The sequence below is a fragment of the Ailuropoda melanoleuca genome, chromosome 1 (assembly GCF_002007445.2).
Source record: "Ailuropoda melanoleuca isolate Jingjing chromosome 1, ASM200744v2, whole genome shotgun sequence".
NCBI classification, from domain to species: domain Eukaryota; kingdom Metazoa; phylum Chordata; class Mammalia; order Carnivora; family Ursidae; genus Ailuropoda; species Ailuropoda melanoleuca.
Window position 1 is genome coordinate 142,011,846 of NC_048218.1, and position 21,435 is coordinate 142,033,280.

Below are 21,435 nucleotides of genomic sequence, written 5' to 3' on the forward strand. Positions count from 1 at the left end.
TTAATTAAGAGCAGAACCAAAACTTATTTCCTTATAACTTCTCAGACGTTTCTAAGAAACATTGATCTTTTGAGGGTATTTGAGGGTAGTTGTTTAAAAATAAGTGGTGTATAATTAGTATAAACAAGTATGTTATATTTTGCTTTTTAATTTAGTTTTCTGATGACTTTGGAGTGAAACAGGAAACAAATATTGTTAAGTTGCTGGAAAACCAGTACCAAGAACGATTAGAAGAAGAAGTAGCTAAGGTAAGTTTATAGTTTGTCAGGTTTATTATGGTTTCTATTCCCTTCAAGCCTTCAAAAAAACATAGATTTTATTGATAGTAATGCACTTTTTTTTTTCTAAGTTTAACTATTTGAGTAGTCTGTGTACCCAACATAGGGCTTGAACTCATGATTCCAAGATCAGTAGTCAAATGCTCCACTGACTGAGCCACTTATGCACCCCTGCACTTTATTTTTTTAAAGTTTTATTACATAGCTTATCTTTAAATTGTCAGTGACTGGTATTAACCACAATTTCCTTTAAGTGGAATGTTCTGTGAATTTTTCTTTAAGAACAACATTTTTTTCTTGATATGGAATAGTAATTAGAAACTTTTCAGGGACGCCTGGGTGGCTTAGTTGGTTCAGCATCTACCTGCCTTCAGCTCAGGTCATGATCCAGGGGTCCTGGGACCGAGCCCTACATCGGGTTCCCTGCTCAGGGGGGAGACTGCTTTTCTCTCTCCCTCTGCCCCTCCCCTGCTGGTGCTCTGTCTCGCAATCCCTCTCAAATAAATAAATAAAATCTTTAAAAAAAAGAAAGAAACTTTTCAGAATGCCATAACAAGTCTTTATAAATTTGTTACCTTGTGAATAGTACCTTGTAATGGAGTTTGGCCTCCCTTAAAGGTGGGGAATATGGTAGGAAATGAGATAGAAGGTGGTTAGTCTTTTATATGTTCTCTTTGCCTATCTCCTCCCAGAGAAGTTACTGTGATGTTAACTATAGATACTCTTAGCTGCTATGCCCAGAGATATTCTTTTAAATACTCTTTCTCTCTCTCTCTATCTCAAGTAAAATAAATAAATAAATCTTTAAAAAAATAAAATGCATATACCTGATTGGGTTCTTACATTGGAACAGTTGAATTCTGATTTTCTCTGCTTCTTTTTTTTATAATATTTCAACTGTTTCAGTATCACAATCCCAGTGGATACGTGCACTTTAAAGGAGGAGGATTGATAAGGTATACAGGAAATATGTAAGGAATTAGGTTAAACATAAATTAGAAGAGGAAGTCAAGACCCAAGGAAGTGTATGGGCTGAAGGACTTAATCACTTCTGAATTTGTGTTGAATATTTGCTTCCTGGAGATCAAAGTAAAAAGTGTGACACCATTGCTAATACAGCTCTCATTATCTAGTTCTTTAGAAAAACGTAGATTTTCTGTTGCACTTAGCTTTTACAAAAATTTCTCAAGTGAAATGTGATAGCAGGGCCTCATAACAATTAAGAGCATGAGGTTTGGTGTAGGATATACCATGCTTTAACTTCTTGTTCTTCTGGCTTACTAGATTTATGATCTTAGGAAAGTTACTTAACTTCTGAGTCTGTTTTCTCTGTGTGAAGAGAGGGGAAAAAATAGGAATAAGTAATTTTTATAAGAGTTCAGTGAACTAATCTACATAAACCACCTAGCAGATGATAAAGACTCATAAATGAAATTTTTTAAGTTGTCCTATTACTGTGATAATGGTGATGTTATAAATATTGGGTTTTTTTTTTTAAGATTTTATTTATTCATTTGAGACAGAGGATGAGCAGGGGAGAGGCAGAAGAAGAGGGAGAAGCAGACTCCCCACTGAGCTGGGAGCCCCATGAGGGGCTCGATCCCAGGACCCAGGTATCATGACCTGAGCTAAAGGCAGATGCTTAACCATCTGAGCCACCCAGGCTCCTATAAATATATTTTGTAAGGCATCAGTCATCTAAGCAGATAGCAGAGCACCAAAGTGTGTAGGTCATTGAAAACTGTTCCGAAGACATCCAAGATACTGTGGTCCAAGAGATGTTTGATGGCCCAGCTTGATCCACTTGAATAATGTAGATTGTTGACATTAGCTACCAGTACTGATAGGATTATGCTCTACACTCTACTCTCAGATAGGATGTTGGAAAAAGATTGAGAACCCTAGTTTCAAAAGCACAGGGTGTATAGAGGAAGCCCAAAGGAGTGGTGATTCCCAATATAGATCATATTAGATTCAACCTGTGATTTGTGTACTTTCTACTGAAAGTAGACGTTTATTTACATTTCATTGCCAGACAGTGTTCTAAGTGCTAGAGTATAGCAGCGGTAAAAAGAGATGAAGTGTTTGCTCCCATAGACCTTACATTGTAGTTGGTGCAGATAGACCCTGTATACAGATGGTGGTAAGTACTATGAAAAGAAAACAAACCTGGGTAATAGAACTGTTAGGAAATTCCATGATGTCAATACCAAGTTATCACAGAAGCCCTCTTAAAGTGGTATAAGAGAGGAACCCTGAAGGAAGTGAGAGAGTAAATCATGAAGGTAACAGGTTGAGTACCTTCTGAGAAAGTGGAGTACAAGAGAAAGAAAAAGTCAGTGTTTCAAGAGGTTTTTCAAAGAGGTGGCCAGGAAGAATTGGTAGGGGTGTGAAGACTGCTTGCCCAACCGCCAGCTCTGCTGAGTTAGAGGACGGTTTGATTCAGTCCCGCCAGCCCCACAGTCAGAGGACCCATTGGTGAAATATTGTGAAATCCCGGCACAAATTTATCTTCTCAGCAGATGTAACTGGATACAGGAGGAAGAAATAAAAGGAAAAAGGGCAAGGGCTTGCCCTTCAGGGGAAGATACTGCTCTCGGTTATTTGACATAAGCAACTGGAAGAATGGAGTTGCTGTTAGGTGTCAGAAAAGACTGCAGAAGAGTAGTTTTTGGAGAGGAGAGGTAGGCCTTCAGCATAAGAATCCAGACCCATTAAATGCAGACACTTCATAAATGTTTAAAAATAAATATTGAAGAAGTGGTTGGATATATAAATCTAGAGCTCAGGAAATAGAGAAGACTAGACATGAAAATATGGTGGCCTATAGGGCAGTGTTTTTTCAAACTGAGTTGTAACTTATCTTTATTTTTTAATTTTTTTAAAAGATTTTATTTATTTTATTTATTTGACAGAGAGAAAGAGACAGCCAGCGAGAGAGGGAACACAGGCAGGGGGAGTGGGAGAGGAAGAAGCAGGCTTCCAGCAGAGAAGCCTGATGTGGGGCTCGATCCCAGAACGCCAGGGTTACGCCCTGAGCCGAAGGCAGACGCTCAACAGCTGAGCCACCCAGGCGGCCCTGTAACTCATCTTTAAGTTGTAAAATCAATTTACTGGTTTGGGTCCAAGATTTTAACACAATAAATAATGGGAAGGTTCAATTATATAAATATACACACACATAGGGGTGCCTCGCTGGCTCAGTTGGGAGATGGGGGGCTCTTAATCTCTGGGTTGTGAGTTCAAGCCCCATGTTGGGTGTGGAGCCTACTTAAAAACTAATAATAAACACACACACGGGTACCTATGTACGCTTTGGGTCACAATATAAAATATTTTTTTATTGTTGTGTGTGTGTGTGTTTACCATGGTTGCAGTGAAAGAATTTGAAAAACACTAATGTAGTGACTATAGATAGAGCAGAGATCTGGGGGCTGAGCCTGGATAATGCCAATGTTGAGAGGTCAGAGAAATGAGGACGAACAAAGAAGATGAAGAAAGAGCAGTAAATTAAATATGGGAAGAACAAAAGATTGCATCACAGTAGCCAAGTAATAAAAGTATATCGAGAAGAGAATGTATTAAACTGTGTCAGAGGTTTCTGATACGTCATGAATGATTAGAACTGCAAATTAATTATTGGATTTTACAATGTGAAATCATGGGTGACTTTTGGGAGAACACATTTGATGGTGATGCAGACAAACTGATTAGATTGGATCTGAGAGCGTGAAGGGGAAGAATGAAGAGATGAATTAGAGTTTTACTTGAAAGAGGAGCAGAGAAATAGAGTGGTAGCTCAAGGGTAATAGAGGGAGCCAAGCAGTAGATTTTTGTTGTTGCTGTTTTTTTTTTCTTTTTAAGAAGAAAGATATCATATTTCTTTGTTAATAGAAATGATTAAGGAGAGAAGGAAAAAAATAGCTAAGTCAGGAGAGAGAGAAGCAGTTGTTGGAGCACTGTCCCTGAGGGGAGGAGAGGAGATGCAGTCCCTGGAGGGTTGCCATTAGATAGGAGCATGGCAAAATTGCTATCCATAATATTGTTATCCATAATAACAGGAAGGAAGGCAGAGAATATTTGGTTCATGATTCAGGATGTTTTCAGATGCGGTATTTAGAGCCTTTGAAAGTTCTCTTCTGATTGCTTCTATTTTCTCACTAAAATAAGAAGAAAGGTCAGCACCTGAGAATGAGAAAGGAAGATAAGACATTGAAACTTCAAGGAGAGAGGGCTGTCTAGGAGAAAGAATAAAAAATGGATAAGACAAGGGAAATTGAGTAGATTTGCCCAGATCTTGAAGGGCTCATGCAAGAGTAGTAGTTACAAATTTAAAATAAGACCATTCAGCTTGGTTGGATTTTTTTTTTTTTCCTCCTCAGCTAAGCTCAGTTTACACAGGCAGATTGTTGAAATATATTCCCTCTTCTATTTTCTGGAAGAATTTATATAGAATTGGTTTTATTTTATTTTATTTTATTTTATTTTATTTTATTTTATTTTATTTTATTTTATATTGGGAGAAAGGGGCAGAGGCAGAGGGACAAGCAGACTCTGCACTGAGCACGGAGCGCCATGCAGGGCTCAATCTCACGACCCTGAGATCATGACCTAAGCCAAAATCAAGAGTCAGACACTCAACCAGCTGAGCCACCCAGGCACTGTGGTATTATTTTATTCGTAAGTATTTTGTAGAATTGCTAGTGAAACCAGCAGGGCCTAGAGTTTTCCTTAACAGAAGGCTTTGTTCAACTGTGAATCCAGTTTCTTTAATAGGTTTTGTTTTATTCAGGTAATCTATTTCTTTTAGAGTGAGCTTTTTTAGTTTGTGTCACTCAAGGAATTGGTCCATTTCATCTCAACTGTTGAATTTTTGTTGGTGAAGTTAGTTGTTTATACTATTCCTTTCTCACTTAATGTCTGTGGGATCTGTATGTTATCTCTACTTTCTCACTTTTTTCCTTTCTCATTCTGGCTAGAAGTTTATCAATTGTATTGGTATTTTCAAGGATCCAGCTTTTGGGCTTTTAAAAAATTGCCTTTGTTTTACTTTCATTGATTGCTTTTCTTTATTTTTTACTTGTTTCTGCTTGCTTTGGGTTTAATTTGCTCACTGGTTCTGGTTTCCAAAAAGACCTATCCTCTTTTCTAATGCATGCATTTACTGCTGTAAGTTTCCCTTTAAGCACACCTTTAAACTGCATTCAACACATTTTCATTCAATCCGAATATTTGATTTCTTTTGTGACATCCTCTTTGATTCATGAGCTACTTAGAAGTATGTTGTTAAATTTCCACATTTTAGGGGTTTTCAGATATCTTTCTGTTAATTTAATGTATAATTTTTACTTTCTTTCTGGTCAGACATACCTTGTATGATTTCGGTTTACTTGAATTTATTGCTCTAAATATGTTCTGGTTGAATGCTCCATGCATACTTGAAAAGAATGAATATGCTGCTGTTGTTCAGACTTCAGGTTTTCCTCTGGTATTATTTCCTTTCAGCCTGAAAAACTGCCTTTAGCATTTCTTTTAGAACAAATCTGCTGGCAACAAATTTGACATACAACATATTGTATATCATCTAAGTTTGAATTGTATATTGAACATTTTGAATATGGCATGGACACTGGGTCTTACAATATTCTGGAAAATGTAAATTCTTTTTTTTTTTAAATAGCCCAGTTAGGGGCAGACCACAAGTTCTGTTTCACCTTCTTCATACAAATTTCTCAAAGTTTTGACACCCTCTGCAGTTTGCTTGGTTTTGTTTACTTTTCAGAGTTCTCTGGTAGTTCTTTTTGTATTTTGTCCAATTTTCAATTGTGGGAGAGAGAGGCCATAGTGTGCTTCATTTATGCTAACTAGAATTACAAGCCTCTGTCTTATGTTTTTTTATTCCACAATTTAGATAGAATTATTGTTATACCAGTCAGTTTTTAGATTTATCTGTGTATTTACAGAAAGAAATTTGAATGCTCTAATCCTTTTTGCATTTAATAGCTTCTTTCTAGGATCATTTTCTGTCTTTTGAGGGACATACTTTAGAAATTCTTTTATTACAATCTACTAGGAGTAAACTCTGTTTTTATTTCACGTTTTTATTTTGCTTTTATTCCAGAAAGATGGTTTTATTGACCATTCAAATCTGAGTTGACAGTTATTTTTATGTCAGAACTTTAAAGATAACCTTTCATTGTTTTCTGACTTCCTTTTGTTTCTGCTAAGAAGGTCCTTGTCATTTTAATTGTTGTTCCCTCATAGGTAATACATCTTTTTATTCTGGAAACTTCTAAGAACTTTTTGATGTTCTCTTTATTTGTCCTTCCAAGATTCATTGGTTTCCTTGACTGTTAGGAGCTGTGCCTTATGTATTCTCACCTATTACATACCATGAAATAGTTCCTTTCCATTATTCTCTAATATATCCTCCTGGAACAATAATTAGATGTTGGTTGAACATTCTCACTCTGTCCTTCATATCTCTTTGCTTCTCTTCCATATTTTTAATTTTTTAAATCTTTCTGTCTGTGCTGCATTCTTAGTATTGAGAGACAAGCAGATCAGGTTCAAGACAGGAAATTGAAGTAAAAGCTAGTCTTGAGGTCTTGACCACTAGTTAGAGAAGATTAAAGGCGTGTAAAATAGAGAATATCTCTGTCACTTTTTGTAGGATTTCTTTTAATTTAAAACCATTCTGAGGGGCGTCTGGGTGGCTCAGTTGGTTAAGTATCTGCCTTCAGCTCAGGTCATGATCCCAAGGTTCTGGGATCAAGCTCCTTGTCAGGCTCCCTGCTCAGCAGGGGAGTCTGCTTCTCCCTCTCCCTCTACTGCCCCCCCCCGCCGTATTCTCTCTCTCATGCGCTCTCTCTCTCTCAAATAAATAAAATCTTAAAAATAAAATAAAATGAATAAATAAATAAACAAACCATTTTGACTAGTAACTTGCTTTTTAAATTCCTGGTGGTATGATGTGGATGGAACTAGATGGTATTATGCTAAGCAAAATAAGTCGATCAGAGAAAGACAATTACATGATCTCACTCATATATGGAATTTAAGAAACAAAACAGGATCATAGGGGAAGAGAGGAAAAATAAGACGAAACTAGAGAGGGAGAAAAACCATAAGAGACTCTTAATCATAGGAAACAAGTGAGGGTTGCTGGAGAGGAAGGGGGTGGAGGGATGGGGTAACTGGGTGATGGACATTAAGGGCATGTGATGTAATGAGCACTGGGTATTATAAAAGACTGATGAATCATGGGCCTGTACCTCTGAAACCAATAATACATTATATGTTAATTAATTGAATTTAAATTTAAAAAATATTAAAAAATAAATTCCTGCTGGTATTTATAAATCTACTCCTTTTTGTTTACTTTATTTCTTTAGGTTATTGTGTCAATGAGTATAGCATTTGCTCAACAAACTGAACTATCTAGACTATCTGGGGAAAAAGAGGATACTACATCGTCAAAACAAGCACATGCTTTCTGTCAGCAAGAACATTTAAATGAAATGAAATTATCACAGGGTCAAACTTTTGAAGCAGTGGACATGAAATTTAAAGAAGAATTTAAACCACTTAGTAAGGAGATAGGAGAAGATGGAAAGGAAGTTCTATTATCAAACAGTGATAATCTTGATGATATACTAGAGTCGAAGGACCATGCATTGACTATTTCAGAAGAAATGTTCTCCAAAGATGAAACATTTATAGTCAGAGAACCTGTAAGTGTGCTTCCTTGTATAAAAAATTGTGGCTTCCTTCATTATAAAAATATTAGCAGTAATTAATGTTCCTTAATGGGGAAGGAAGTTATCTAATCTAGCCTTGACTGAGGGATTCACATTATGAATGTGTTTTATTATTTATATATGATTAAATGATTCAATATTATTAAATAAGACAAATCTGGTTCATACTATTGTTAATATTGTACATATTGTGCATGGTAAAATCTCATTATAAGTTTATACCTGCATTAATTTTGTTTCAGTCAATTTAAGATTAATTATCCTATAGTTTAGCAGTATATATGAATAAAATATTTGCGTCATTTAATGTGATAATAACAGCACAAGGACATAGCTACCTGTTTAAGAAGATAATTTAAAGTATTGTACTCTGTATATACTAATTCTTTTCTTTACTTACTCATCAATGGACGATCTATTCTGTGTCTATACTGCAACTGTTTGTGTGTTTAACAGAAAGTAGTAAATCCTATGTTTTAAAATTATCTAAATTCAAATTTTTTATTAATGTTCAGGGTGGATTATGTCTTGTTTAGAGGCATATTCAAATAAAATGTATCAACTTCTTCATGAAGGGCAAAACTAAGGTAGTTGTAAAAACCTCTTTAATTTACCAGCAATTGTTCATTTAAGTAATAGTTCTTTGGGAATTGAAGTACTTGTGAACTTCATTAAGGAGTTGATTTCTTATGAGTTTGAGAAGGTGAATGTAAAGATTTATTTCCAAATACAAATTATTGAAAATTGTTTCTTAGCAAGCAGTACTGTGATGACCACTGCATAATATAAATAGGTAAAATTTTTCATGTTTTATAAATTTAATTTTAATTATAAATATTCATTTATATTATCTCCTCATCATAAAATGTCAAGAGGGATAATGGAGTTACAGCTTCATTAAGAGAAGAAGCCATCCTGAGGATTTTTAGTCTTTATTCTTCTTCTCCTTTAGAATCAGACTGCATCTAAACTAAATGCTAAGCAACTGTTTTGCTTTTAGAGAATAATGTGTAATGATAATAAACTAACTTCACACCGAATTGGAATTATAATTAAGACAAATTTTTTTTAAAGATTTTATTTATTTATTCGACAGAGATAGAGACAGCCAGTGAGAGAGGGAACACAAGCAGGAGGAGTGGGAGAGGAAGAAGCAGGCTCATAGCGGAGCCTGATGTGGGGCTCGATCCCCAGGACGCCGGGATCACGCCCTGAGCCGAAGGCAGACGCTTAACCGCTGTGCCACCCAGGCGCCCCCAATTTTTTTTTTTTTTTTACTTTATGTTTCAGCTTAGCAATGGGGATAAAAAATCAGGTGCTTCGTGGGGTTAGAATTGCTTTTGTATTTGTTTCTAATGTTGTCGACATTGACAGATTTCCACGAAATGTTTTATAATTGCTGCTTTTTTTTTTTTTTATAAACTATTGTAGATCCATGATGAGATTTTGGTATCAAGTATTGATGCTTCTAGACAACTAATGTTAAATGAAGAACAGTTGGAAGATATGAGGCAGGAACTTGTACGACAATACCAAGAACATCAGCAGGCAACAGAACTATTAAGGCAGGCACACATGCGCCAGATGGAGAGACAGCGAGAAGACCAGGAACAGCTACAAGAAGAGATTAAGAGACTGAATAGACAGTTAGCCCAGGTATGGGGCTTAGAGTCCCTTTTCTCCCCAATTAAAATAACAGTATTCTTTATATAGCCTTTTTTTTAAAAGTCAAAATTATTGCCAAGATATGAATAAATACAAATATTTAACATCAGGAATGAACTCCATCAGCACAGCAGCCTTAGATCTTGTTAGGAACACCTGACTCAACCTTGGAGTGGCTTGCCTCTGTGCCATTTTATTTATCTGCCTTTTTAGCCATTGGAAAAGTGGCTACAAGGTTGTTTGTATGTTTGTTTTGAATCATTCCACTGATCATACACAACAAAAGTACTTTGACAATTTTGGAAACTTTGTGCTAAGGTGCAGTTGACAGTCATTTTTCCCATGTTCATTTATAGTTTCGTGAGTCCACCAATTAGCATCTCCAGGGTTTACTTTTATCTATCTTTAATCTGTCTTTTTAATCATGAATGGGAATCTGAAGTAGTATGTTTCTGGAACTTGCTCCAGGGAAACATCTCTTCTTGATTTGAGAAATGCAGATTTACATAACATTCTTATCCCTTTTCTTACTCCTTGGTATTTGGGAGCTAAATTCTTATCAATTGCTATATATAGTGTACTCACAAAATCATTATAGAAAAGCAAGAAATATTTATATAGAAGTTCCTATAAAAACAAATTTATCCAATTTGTTTTGAAAACTTAAACTAAAACAAGAGATTTTAAAAAATAGAGAAATTTTGAAATGTGTTCTTTCAAATATAGAATAATAGGAAAATTGGAAGTTGAACGTAAAACATATCATTTGGAAAAATTGATGTTGCTTTTCTTCATTGCATTTTGTGAATTTAAACCTCTGAATTTTCAATGCAAAATTGGCGTATGAAAATAATGTTAATTGAGCTTCACAGATTCCTGAATTAGCTTTTTTAAGTTTCAAATTTTGCATTGAACTTTATATATGCTTTTAACTCCTAATCATGGGATGTAACTTATAGGTAGAAAGAGCCTCTTGGTTCCAGGGGGTTAAAAGAAATCTAATTATTTCTGCTTTTTTCCTTCTATCGCGAACAGTATTCTCTCATGACCTTTTTTCTTATTTAGAGATCCTCAATAGATAATGAAAACCTGGTTTCAGAGAGAGAGAGGGTGCTTTTAGAGGAGCTGGAAGCACTAAAGCAGCTGTCTCTAGCTGGAAGAGAGAAGCTGTGTTGTGAGCTGCGCAACAGCAGTACGCAAACACAGGTAGTATGGACTTTGGCCCACTAGGAGCAATGGATCATCAATGCAGTAGGATCTGTTTGTCTTTGTTGGTGGCGTGGAATGTATTTTTTATAGGTTGTGAGCTTAATGTATTTGTGATTGTTTATATGCAAGGTAGGTGGAGTCAAGATGTTTTACCTTCTATTTAAGGTAATTTGCATAGGACATTGCTATAGCAGCAACTATTGTTTCACCAGGGAGCAACCTAACAAACTTGATGTCACACTAGGGTGTGCACTAGCTTGAACCCATTAAAGTTCTTTTCATCTCTGCATTGGGTTGCCTTATCTTTTTTGATAATGCTAATCCCTTAATAAAATGTAGTTAAATATTATTTCAAAGATATCTGTTTTGCCTGTAGAGATTTCTATCTCACTTCATGACAGTATAGAAGAACCACATGTTGTTTCCAAGATGATAGGTTTTCTTTCTGTTTTGTCCTCTCTACCTTTGCGCAAACTTAAGCAGAATGGAAATGAAAACCAAGAGGAAATTGAAGAACAGACCTTTAAAGAAAAGGAGTCAGACAGAAAACCTGAAGATGTGCCTCCTGATATTCTGACCAATGAAAGGTATATAAAATGTGTATTTTTTTGGTAGAAAGGGAAATAAATAGTTGTTTCAATGTAGTAAACTTTATTTGTCCTTATTTTGATCTTGTACATTTATTTGTCCATTTTACTGTGTATGTAAAGAATTGTCAATTTTTGATTGTTAAGGAGAAAAATTTTTTAAAATCTTTTTTGTGTAAAGTAATTTTTGTTTGGATATTGACCGTGTACTTAGTAAATGATAAGGCATTATTCGATTATCGAACCTTTCTTAATTAATTTTATTCTGCTCATATGCCATTTTTTTATCCTAAAAAACACTATTGCACTTGTGAGTGCATTTCTTCATTATATGGACATGCATTCAATATAAGCCACGCCCTTGCTTGTGATGAGAAAAAAAACGAAGTGTGATAGTCTATAGTTAGCTTCTTTTTCATTTACTGCATATCAGATGAGAACTTTTAATCCATAACCCACTTTTATAGAGGAATAAATTAATGATCCGAAGTTAACAAAACTTTCCCTGACTTGACTTTGTAGATGTTAATATAAAAATGTAAACTATTAAATGAGAATTCACCCCCATATTAAGGACTGTAAGCATAATATTTTAAAATCTGTTTTGTTCAAATGAAAATAATTTCTTTAATCTTAAATTAATATCTACTAACTTAATTTCCTCCTTTTCCAATTTCTGTGACTGTCAACCCTCTGTGTCCTCCTAACCTCCTTCCTCAGCTTGCATGGAGGAATTTGGCCCCTAAGATTTTGGCTTCCCCATTGGATCATCAGTATGGAACACAGTCAGTATGGAACTCAAACAAGAAAGACAGTGTATGAAAATTAGAGTTACCATGGCAATATAAAATAAACATTTTGTTTATTTTATATTATTTATCTCTGATTGGTATATTTTAAAAACTACGTAGTGTTTAATTTTTAGGAATTTTTGCAGCGAGTGCTAATAAATGAGTATTCATATTTATTTCTCTTTACCTCATATTAATTTTAATCATTTCTCTTATTTAGAAATATTTTCATATTGTCCTAATCCTGAGGTGTTTGGGGCTTGAACAAAACCTAAGAAAAAGTTAAATAAAACCCTTGACTGACTTACTACTAACTAAATTACTTAGAGTTTTATTTTTAATGTCCTGGTCTCATGTAAGCAGAAACTTGATCTAGGTACAAAAATAGAACTGTCTCTTTCACTTGACAAATACTGAAGAAAAACTTGTCCGTTTATTACCTTGTCTTAAAATAGTTACGTCATGTGCCTGTGAAAATAGATATCCTTTAACCTGATTGTTGGTGATCTCCCACAGTGTGAAGTTGAGAGAGCAAACTGTCTTAAGGCAGAGGACCTTTACCATGAAAGTCTCTTGTTTTATCTATATATATTGAATATAAAGTTTGCCACTGTAGTACTCTTATTGAATTAAACAATTAGGACAAGAGAATTGTTTAGTTATTCAGAAGATTAATCAGATAATGTACTGAATCAGCATTTATGGAAGTATATTTCTTGACATGAAAAGATGTTTGTGTTAAGCAAAAAAACAAAACTTATAAAAACTCTTTGTCCTGGATAATTCTATTTTTGTTTTTAAAATGTATTTATGAGGTGGAGGGAAAGGCTAGAAAGGCATTAAAATGTTAACAATGATTATTTTTGCTGAGATATTTAGGTGTGAGTGGTTAGCAGTATTTTGTAGTTTTTTTGAAAAGGAGAATGTTTGACATCTTTTTAAAAAGACAAATGCACTATTCCATTTGGTTGAAAATAGGCTTCTTTTACTAGCTGAAATGAATGTGGTTTATGTAACTCGAGAAATTTGTGTCTCTGGAGCAGATATAATGAATGTCCTATGATATTCCCTCTGGTGTTGGCAGATAGTGATATTGCACAATAGATCTTTTTAAAAACAAGTCTTTGCCTGTTTTTGTAATTTAACTGTCTAGATTATCACCAGGAAGTTGTAGAAATATACATTTTTCTGGTGGAATTTTTAACTTAGATTTTAAATTATATTTGACACATAAAAAAAAATTAAATGTGAAACATGTACAAGAACCATAAATGGTATTATCAGCTTGCATGTGCTTGGATACTACCACAATTTTTAAAACTTAACTTGTATCTCCTTAAAATGTTCTTCTAATTTAGAAACTTCACTAGCTTAAAACTTTAGCTATGTGATTTAAGATCAGTGAAGTATTGCACCTTTGTAAAAAGAAAAAAAAAAGTTTACTGATGGACCAAAATTTTTTAGAAGAAAACAAATTTTATAATCTAATTATTAAATAAATAAAAAACAAAAGCACTTCATTTTAAGTGTGATTGCATGTTATTTTAGTAGAGAAGATTGTATGGTATTTTATTTTTCAAGTCAGATATTTTGTGGTACAGTTTTTTGGGACATAAGCAAAATTTTTGCTTCAAAAAGGTTAAACATTTTAATAAATATTTCTTTATCTGTACAGGTTTGCGCTCCAGAAAGCTAATAACAGACTTCTGAAGATCCTCTTAGAAGTTGTAAAGACAACAGCAGCTGTTGAAGAAACAATTGGTCGCCATGTTCTTGATATTTTAGATAGATCTAGTAAGGTCCAGTCATCTGCCAGCTTGATTTGGAGATCAGAAGCAGAGGCACCTATAAAGTCATGTATCCATGAGGAACACACAGGAGGTACTAGTTTTATATGCTGTTGAGACTGTCATCATTATCTTCAGTAAATCTTTCTGAATTCAAGGCAGTTTTGCTATGTGTTGAAAATACAGAAGAGACAGTATTAAAGTTTTTTCCAACAAAAAAATCTTCAGACACAAATACTTTGGAGCCAGTATTCTCAAAACATCATTATTGTATGGCATTATATCTTGGAGTTGTTGTTGTACATACTCAGGGTTAACTACTTTGCTGTAAAAACCAGAGACTGTTTAATTTCTCCATTATAAAAGAAAAATCCCACATTACTTCTCAGGACTCAATAGCCATGAGGTATTGGCGATATCCTGAAACCACCCTATTAGATTAGAAATAAAGAGCTTTTAAGAATCAAGCATCAGTTTCGCATATCTTTTGAGATGGTTAGAAGAAAGTCTTGATAAGAAACCCAGTAAGAAACCCAAGACTTGATCTTTAGTCTGTCCTCTGCTAGCTCCTTTCTTCCTTTCAGAAAAGTGGTTTGAAGTATGACAGAATTAAGTGTGGATCCAGAGGTTAGATCTTGATATGACATAGCTCTAATTCTCTCTTCCTCCAGCTGTGTGGGCTGGGCTCGGCTCTTCTTTGAATTTCTTACTTTCACACTGCTGACATCTACCTCTTGTTTTTTAATTCCTTATTGATGAGGGAATCAGGCAATCAAAAGGTGAGAAAGTTTTTGTCAGATGGTGAAAGATAGGGTTTGGACTCTTGGATCAGCAGATCAAGTCCATACTTTACTACCATTCCACACCCAAGCATTTCTCCCCAGTTAGAGGCTGACCTTCTAAAAATGCCAATATTTGCGTTTTTTGAGAGCATTCTGTTTAAGTTTCATGTGGAGAAATGAGAAGAAATTATCCCAGTTACAGAAGGTTTACCTAATTACAAGTTGGCCAGTAGCCTGTTTCCAAGTGCAAAGAAAACTCCCTCAGTTGAGTACAAAGATAATTTTAAAAACCTCTTGGGGTGCCTGGGCGGTGCAGTTGGCTGAGACTCCGACTCTTGGTTTTGGCTCAGGTTGTGATCTCAGGGTCATGAGCTCGAGCCCCACATCAAGCTCCACCCTCAGCATGGAGTCCGCTAGAGTTTCTGTCTCCCTCTCCTTCTACCCCTCCCACTTGTGCTCTCACTTCTCTCTCCCTCTAAAATGAATAAGTAAATCTTAAAAATTTTTTGAAAAAAAAAAAAAACCTCTTTTAATAAAATAAGAGCTGAAATAATACTGCATTTTTAACCTTTCTTTCAAATTCATTCTTTTCAAACTTTGTAGAAGTATTTTTTCAAATTAATTTCACTCTCTGTTAAGCTGTCAATCAAGGGCTTTTTTATTTCTACATATAGATCTTGATGTATAGAAAAGAATTAGGTAACACTTTCTTGGTGTTATTGTAAAAGTGTTTATCAAACTAATTAGGATGACGACCACTAATATCATCTGGGGACACTGAGAGATACATTTTGCATCTTGAAGGAAATATTGAGTTAATAGAATTTATCATTTAAAACTGAATTTTCTGATAAAGTTCGAAGAATATATTGGCTTAAAAAATTGACACTGTTCATTTGAAAGAATTTTTTCTGATGTTCCTTCATACTTTTCATGGAGCCTTTATTGTAAAAACTAAAAGGAACTTTTGAAATATTTCTTTTATGTCTTATTTAATATTTCAGAAAAAGTTCAGTCTTATTCTGATTATGAAGCAACATTTGCTTTTCAGTTTTTATATATGACTTTTTATTTTAGGTAGTAGCACTTGTGATCTATTTTCAGCTTTCAAGTCCAAACTTGTTCAGATTTTACGCATGTATGGACTTGTTAACTCTCTAAAAGAGTAAATAATTGATTTGCTAATGTGTGCTTCCTCATAAGAGTAACCTAGTTTATAAAATTAAAGGGAGATTTTGAGCCACTGTGAAATTAGTTGAACTTGAGTGAATATTAAAGTAGTTCATAACAGTAAGTTCCCCTAGGATATGTTGAAAGAAAAGTTCTTTGAGGCCTGAACTGTGATGGCTCAGTGGTAGAATGCTTACCTCTATTACTTTTGTAATAGGAAAATCAATAAAGTTAATACATTTTTTTAAATCCTAAAGGAAGATGACATCAGAACTTAACCATTGACATGAGTGTGCTTGTTGCTAGGCTGACCCCCCTGGGAAGCCTTCCACTTTCAGGGGAAACTAAAGTCTGTGAATACCTCCTGGGAAACTGCCTTTAGGACCTTCAGCCCAACCTTCCAATCTCCTCAGTGACTGCGTATCTTAAATATTACTATTGTTTCTAGGATAAAGGCCAAATGTCTATAGCCAACAGTAGTTATTAACTAGAATACTCTAATGCTGCTTCCTCAGAGAGGCCCTCCTTGACCATTTCATCTCATTTAGGCCCTCCTCATTTTCCCAGATGACCAGGCACTGAATCTCATCTGCTGCAGCTTCCTTTTGGAGTAGTGTGATGTGACAGAAAGAATGCTGTGTTGGAAATCAGAAGGCGCTTGATTCTTACTCCAGCTCTCTGCTACCCTGGGCAAATCTCTCAGTCTCCCAGGGCTTCAGTTCAGTTTACTCGTCCGTCAGGCGTAAGACGCAAAGTAGAGTCAGTGGTTTCCAGTTGGAGCTCTAGAGATCTTCAGAAGCCCACTGGGATAGGGGATGCTCTGTCAGATCACCTACGCTGCTTAATCTGGGAAGATAAGGAATGAACATGGTATAAATCTGTTAGGTAAATGACTAAAGGACTTTTGAATAACCATCATCTGCTTTGTTTAAGACACAGATCTGAGTGGTTCACCAATCTGAAATCATGAGCCCCTTCACCAAACTGGCAATTCTGAGATTTCTGTAGGCTTTTTATGAAATTGCCCTGCCAATTTATGTTTTTCTCTGATTTTTCTCCCAAAGGCTAGTTATTATAAATACAGCATAACCTTGATGTCTTTTTCATTCTTTTATTTCATTGGAATAAACAACAACAGAAGTTCTATTTCCTCATTGGAACATATTCACATTATTTCTGTTTGTGTATGTTTTCAGAATGTGATCAGTAAGATACATTAAGCTAGTTGACATCACCTTTTCTAGATACTTTAACAAATATTTTTTCATTAGCATTTGAAAAAAATTAGCATTCAGTGGCTTTTTATAAGCCATTTTGTTGTAGTTTGTGCTTGAGATTTGTTCCCATGAAATATACAGTATCTTTAATTTTTTTTCCTCACCATTGATTTCTTCTCTTTCCCCGAAGCGTGTTGATATTTTCATAACATGGGGGGCAGGAAGTGCGTTGGTTCTACTTTGCTCCCCACTCAAGGTAAACCTTGAGAAACTCGATGAGAGATCAGATCAACTCCTACTTTTACCAGCTTTGGTTTCTCTTCCTATATACAGTACCACAGCTGTTCTCTCCCAGGACAACAGTGACCTCCCACTTGTCAAATCCAGTAGCATCTTCTCAGTACTTGTCCTGTTTGAGTGTCTAAACAAATAACATAACTGACTTCTCTACCTTTTTAGAAATGTTCCCTTGTCTTCTGGAACGTCTTCTGTCTTTCTATGACTTTTTTTTCACACAGGTTCTTTTGTTAGCTAAGTATATTTTGGAGGCTCCAACTATGTTTGTCCTCCTTCTCTCCTGAAACAGGAAAGCAGTTGTTTACTGCTCATGAAATAAATGTATCCTCTTTCAGGATTTCGACTCTCACCTTAATACAAATGACTTCTAAGGCTCTGCAGACCTGTATTTCCAGAAGTTGACTCATCTTCTCTACCTAGCCCATTAACACTTCCAACTTCATTTTTCATGCCTGCTCTATACGCTTTATCCTGATTTTTAAAATATTTCTCTTAATGGCTCTTCTGTCACCAAGAATGACCTGCGCTTGAACCCGAGTCATCTTTTACTACTTTCTTTCTCCCTTGTCTTACACATTTAGTCTTCTCCGACCTGTGCCCAACCCCACTTTTCAACACTTCTCATCTAGATGGTTGACATAGTCTTCTTCTTCTTTTTTTTTTAAGATTGATTTATTTATTTGAGAGAGGGAGCACACAGAGGGAGAGGGAGAAGCAGACGCCCAGCTGAGCCGGGAGCCCGACACGGGGTTCGATCCCAGGACTCTGGGATCGTGACTTGAGCCGAAGGCAGACACTTACCCAACTGAGCCACCCAGGTCCCCTGATTGAAATAATCTTCTAACCTGTCTCTTCTTCAGCCCTTTTTGTGCATTGCTGCAGTTTATTTCCTGATTTATAGATTTGATATCTTCCTGTTCAAAAAATCATTTCCTACCCCATTATTTATAGCAAAACCCCAAGGTTCCTATAAAAGTTAAAACCATTCACAACTTGGATACAGCCTCCTTTCCAACTACCCTCCTTTTGCTCTCCTCCCACCCCATCCTAACTTTTCCACATACTTTCGCCCCCTAAAGCCTTGGCTCCCCATTGTATCAGACTATTCTCTTTCCTCAGATTTGTCAAATTGTCTGTATTTGTTAGAAAAGATCACTAGAATACATTTAATTTCTTAAAGATGCTATATAACATATATTTTTAGTTTTAAACACCAATTATAAACTATTAATATTTCTTGCTTCCACAGCATCTTCAAAAATATTTATTTTCCAGACTACATTCATTTTGTTTAGTAACTTTGTAATATATACATCATACTGTACTTTATATGAATTTATTTTGAATTCCAAGATCATTTTGAACTCGTGAATACTTATAAAGTGTTAATCCCTATAACCAAGACCATTCAGTTTTGAATACGTGGAATAATATAAGTAAATATTGGTCTGGTTGCTGTTTTTAACTTTTAGAATAAAAATACAAAGTGAGGGGCGCCTGGGTGGCACAGCGGTTAAGCGTCTGCCTTCGGTTCAGGGCGTGATCCCGGCGTTACGGGATCGAGCCCCGCATCGGGCTCTTCCGCTATGAGCCTGCTTCTTCCTTTCCCACTCCCCCTGCTTGTGTTCCCTCTCTCGCTGGCTGTTTCTATCTCTGTCAAATAAATAAATAAAATCTTTAAAAAAAAAATACAAAGTGAAAATTGTATTGAGTATTACGCTAAGAACTTAGATAAACTGTGTAATAGCAAACATTTGAAATTCCTTCCTAGAATGCAGTTTTGGATTCTTTAGCCAGTGTCTTGTACAGAGGAGGTACTTAGTGAATATTGAACTGTGCTCTGTTCAGATCTTGTTTCTGAAACTGTATCTGATATTGTTAATACATGAGATTGAGAGAAATCCATGGGCACCAGCTACTTTAGCTTAGCTAGACATTTTAATTAGTAGCTCCTGTTCTTCTGGATGACTATATCAAAATGAATATTCTGAGTACTTTGGAAATTAAAGTTTGCTGTTAATTTGTTAACTTTCTGATAAGTTACTGGTAAGAATTACGCACTATATGTAATAAAAGAATAGGTAATTCCTCCTCAGGATATTTCATTGTTGGGTTATAGTCTGCTGCTACAGATGAATCCTGTATTCAGTGACAGCAATGACTAACCTATGCTTTTATTTCAGTTTAGAGAAGACACTTTCAAAGCTTATTCTCTGCTCATGTAAACTCAGTTTTGCTTAAAAAATAAGAATAGTGTGGATACATACATCCATAGTTAAATTAGTACTGCTTATCAGTCTATTAACCTCTTTGTAGTCTACCTCTTACAAAAGTTTCAGGATGCAAAATTATCTTGGTCCCTTTTTACTGTCTAGCCCGAGCTTGTGATGCTGCTACCCAGTATAGTGCTCAGAAATCAGAGGATCTGTGGGGCGCCTGGGTGGCTCAGTCAGTTAAGCATCCAACTCCCCGACTCTTGGTTTCGGCTCAGGTCATGATCTTGAGGTCCTGGGATCAAGCTCCGAGTTGGGCTCCATGCTCATCAGGGAGTATGTCTAAGGATTCTCTCTGTCCCCCTCCCTCCTTCCCCCTGCTTGCTCGCTCACCCTCCTTTTCAAATAAATAACTCTTTAAAAAAAAAAATCAGAGGATCTGTTCTAGACAAAATCTAGCACTTCTTCTGTCCTTCTGTATACCTGGAATATCCCATTGCACAGTGTTTTTCTTTTCATATCATTTATGTACTTATTTTCTTATACAGCCCTTGAGGTTAGGAACCAGATCCCACCACCTGTGTGTCTCCATTACTTAGTAAATCCTGTATGGTGGGCACTTAGTAAATATCTGTTGAAAGTTATTGTAAAAGTTTTTATCAAAGAGGGGCGCCTGGGTGTCTCGGCTGGGCGTCCAACTCTTGATTTTGGCTCGGGTCATGAGATTGAGGCCTGCATAGGGCTCCACACTTAGCCTGGAGTCTGCTTGAGATTTTCTCCCTCTCTCTCTCCCTTTGCCTCTTCCTCCTTTGTGCATATATGCATGCACTCTTGCTCTCTCTCTAAAATAAGTAAGTAAATCTTAAAAAAAAAAGTTTTTGTCAAAGAAAAAATACTGAATAACCCAAGTATTAATTTCTGCGAAGCCCTCTTAGCATACCATTATCTTTCTCATTCTTCTGCCTGCTTGGTTATCAAATAATATTAGGTTCTGTATTTGCCTGTTTGTTATATTGCACTGTTGTTATTAAAAGGCCTTAAAAAAAGACCTGTATTTCAATGATTTCAGCTTTTAACTTGATTTTATTTTGTAACTTTTTTTACTATAATTATTAATTATAATTGATTTATGCCTTTAAAATACTGTTATTTCGGGGCACCTGGGTTGTTCAGTCATTAAGCGTCTGCCTTCGGCTCAGGTCATGATCCCAGGGTCCTGGGATCAAGCCCACATCGGGCTCCCTGCTCTGCTAGGAGCCTGCTTCTTCCTCTCCCACTCCCCCTGCTTGTGTTCCCTCTCTTGCTGGCTGTCTCTCTCTGTCAAATAAATAAATAAAATCTTTAAAAAAATAAAAATAAAAAAATTAAAATACTGTTATTTCAATTATAGATGAGTCTATACCCTCTTATTCCGGAAGTGATATGCCAAGAAATGACAGTAGCGTGTGGTCAAAAGTGACTGAAGAAGGGACAGATCTCTCAGAACGGCTTGTGAGGAGTGGTTTTGCTGGAAATGAAATAGACCCTGAAAATGAAGAACTTATGCTGAGTATTAGCTCTCGACTACAAGCTGCAGTTGAGAAACTCCTAGAAGCTATAAGTGAAACTAGTAGTCAGGTAACCTCCTAATGTTGCTAATCTGTACTACATTTGTAGGTTTTCTTTTAAGCCAGTGAACT

General features: G+C 35.7%; 1 protein-coding gene across 4 annotated transcripts in view; it reads left to right on the forward strand.

Moving 5' to 3' along the window:
- The window catches only part of AKAP9 (A-kinase anchoring protein 9), a 188,307-nt gene that overhangs the window by 103,059 nt on the left and 63,813 nt on the right, over positions 1–21,435 (forward strand). For 3 of the 4 annotated variants that reach the window (XM_034667617.1, XM_034667622.1, XM_034667618.1), the window contains 7 exons: positions 156–248; positions 7,673–8,011; positions 9,470–9,694; positions 10,769–10,909; positions 11,396–11,499; positions 13,966–14,171; positions 21,147–21,373. In XM_034667617.1, coding sequence (XP_034523508.1) covers positions 156–248; positions 7,673–8,011; positions 9,470–9,694; positions 10,769–10,909; positions 11,396–11,499; positions 13,966–14,171; positions 21,147–21,373 — 1,335 coding nt within the window. The remainder of the gene's footprint in view (positions 1–155; positions 249–7,672; positions 8,012–9,469; positions 9,695–10,768; positions 10,910–11,395; positions 11,500–13,965; positions 14,172–21,146; positions 21,374–21,435) is intronic. The other variant, XM_034667627.1, reaches the window with a different exon arrangement.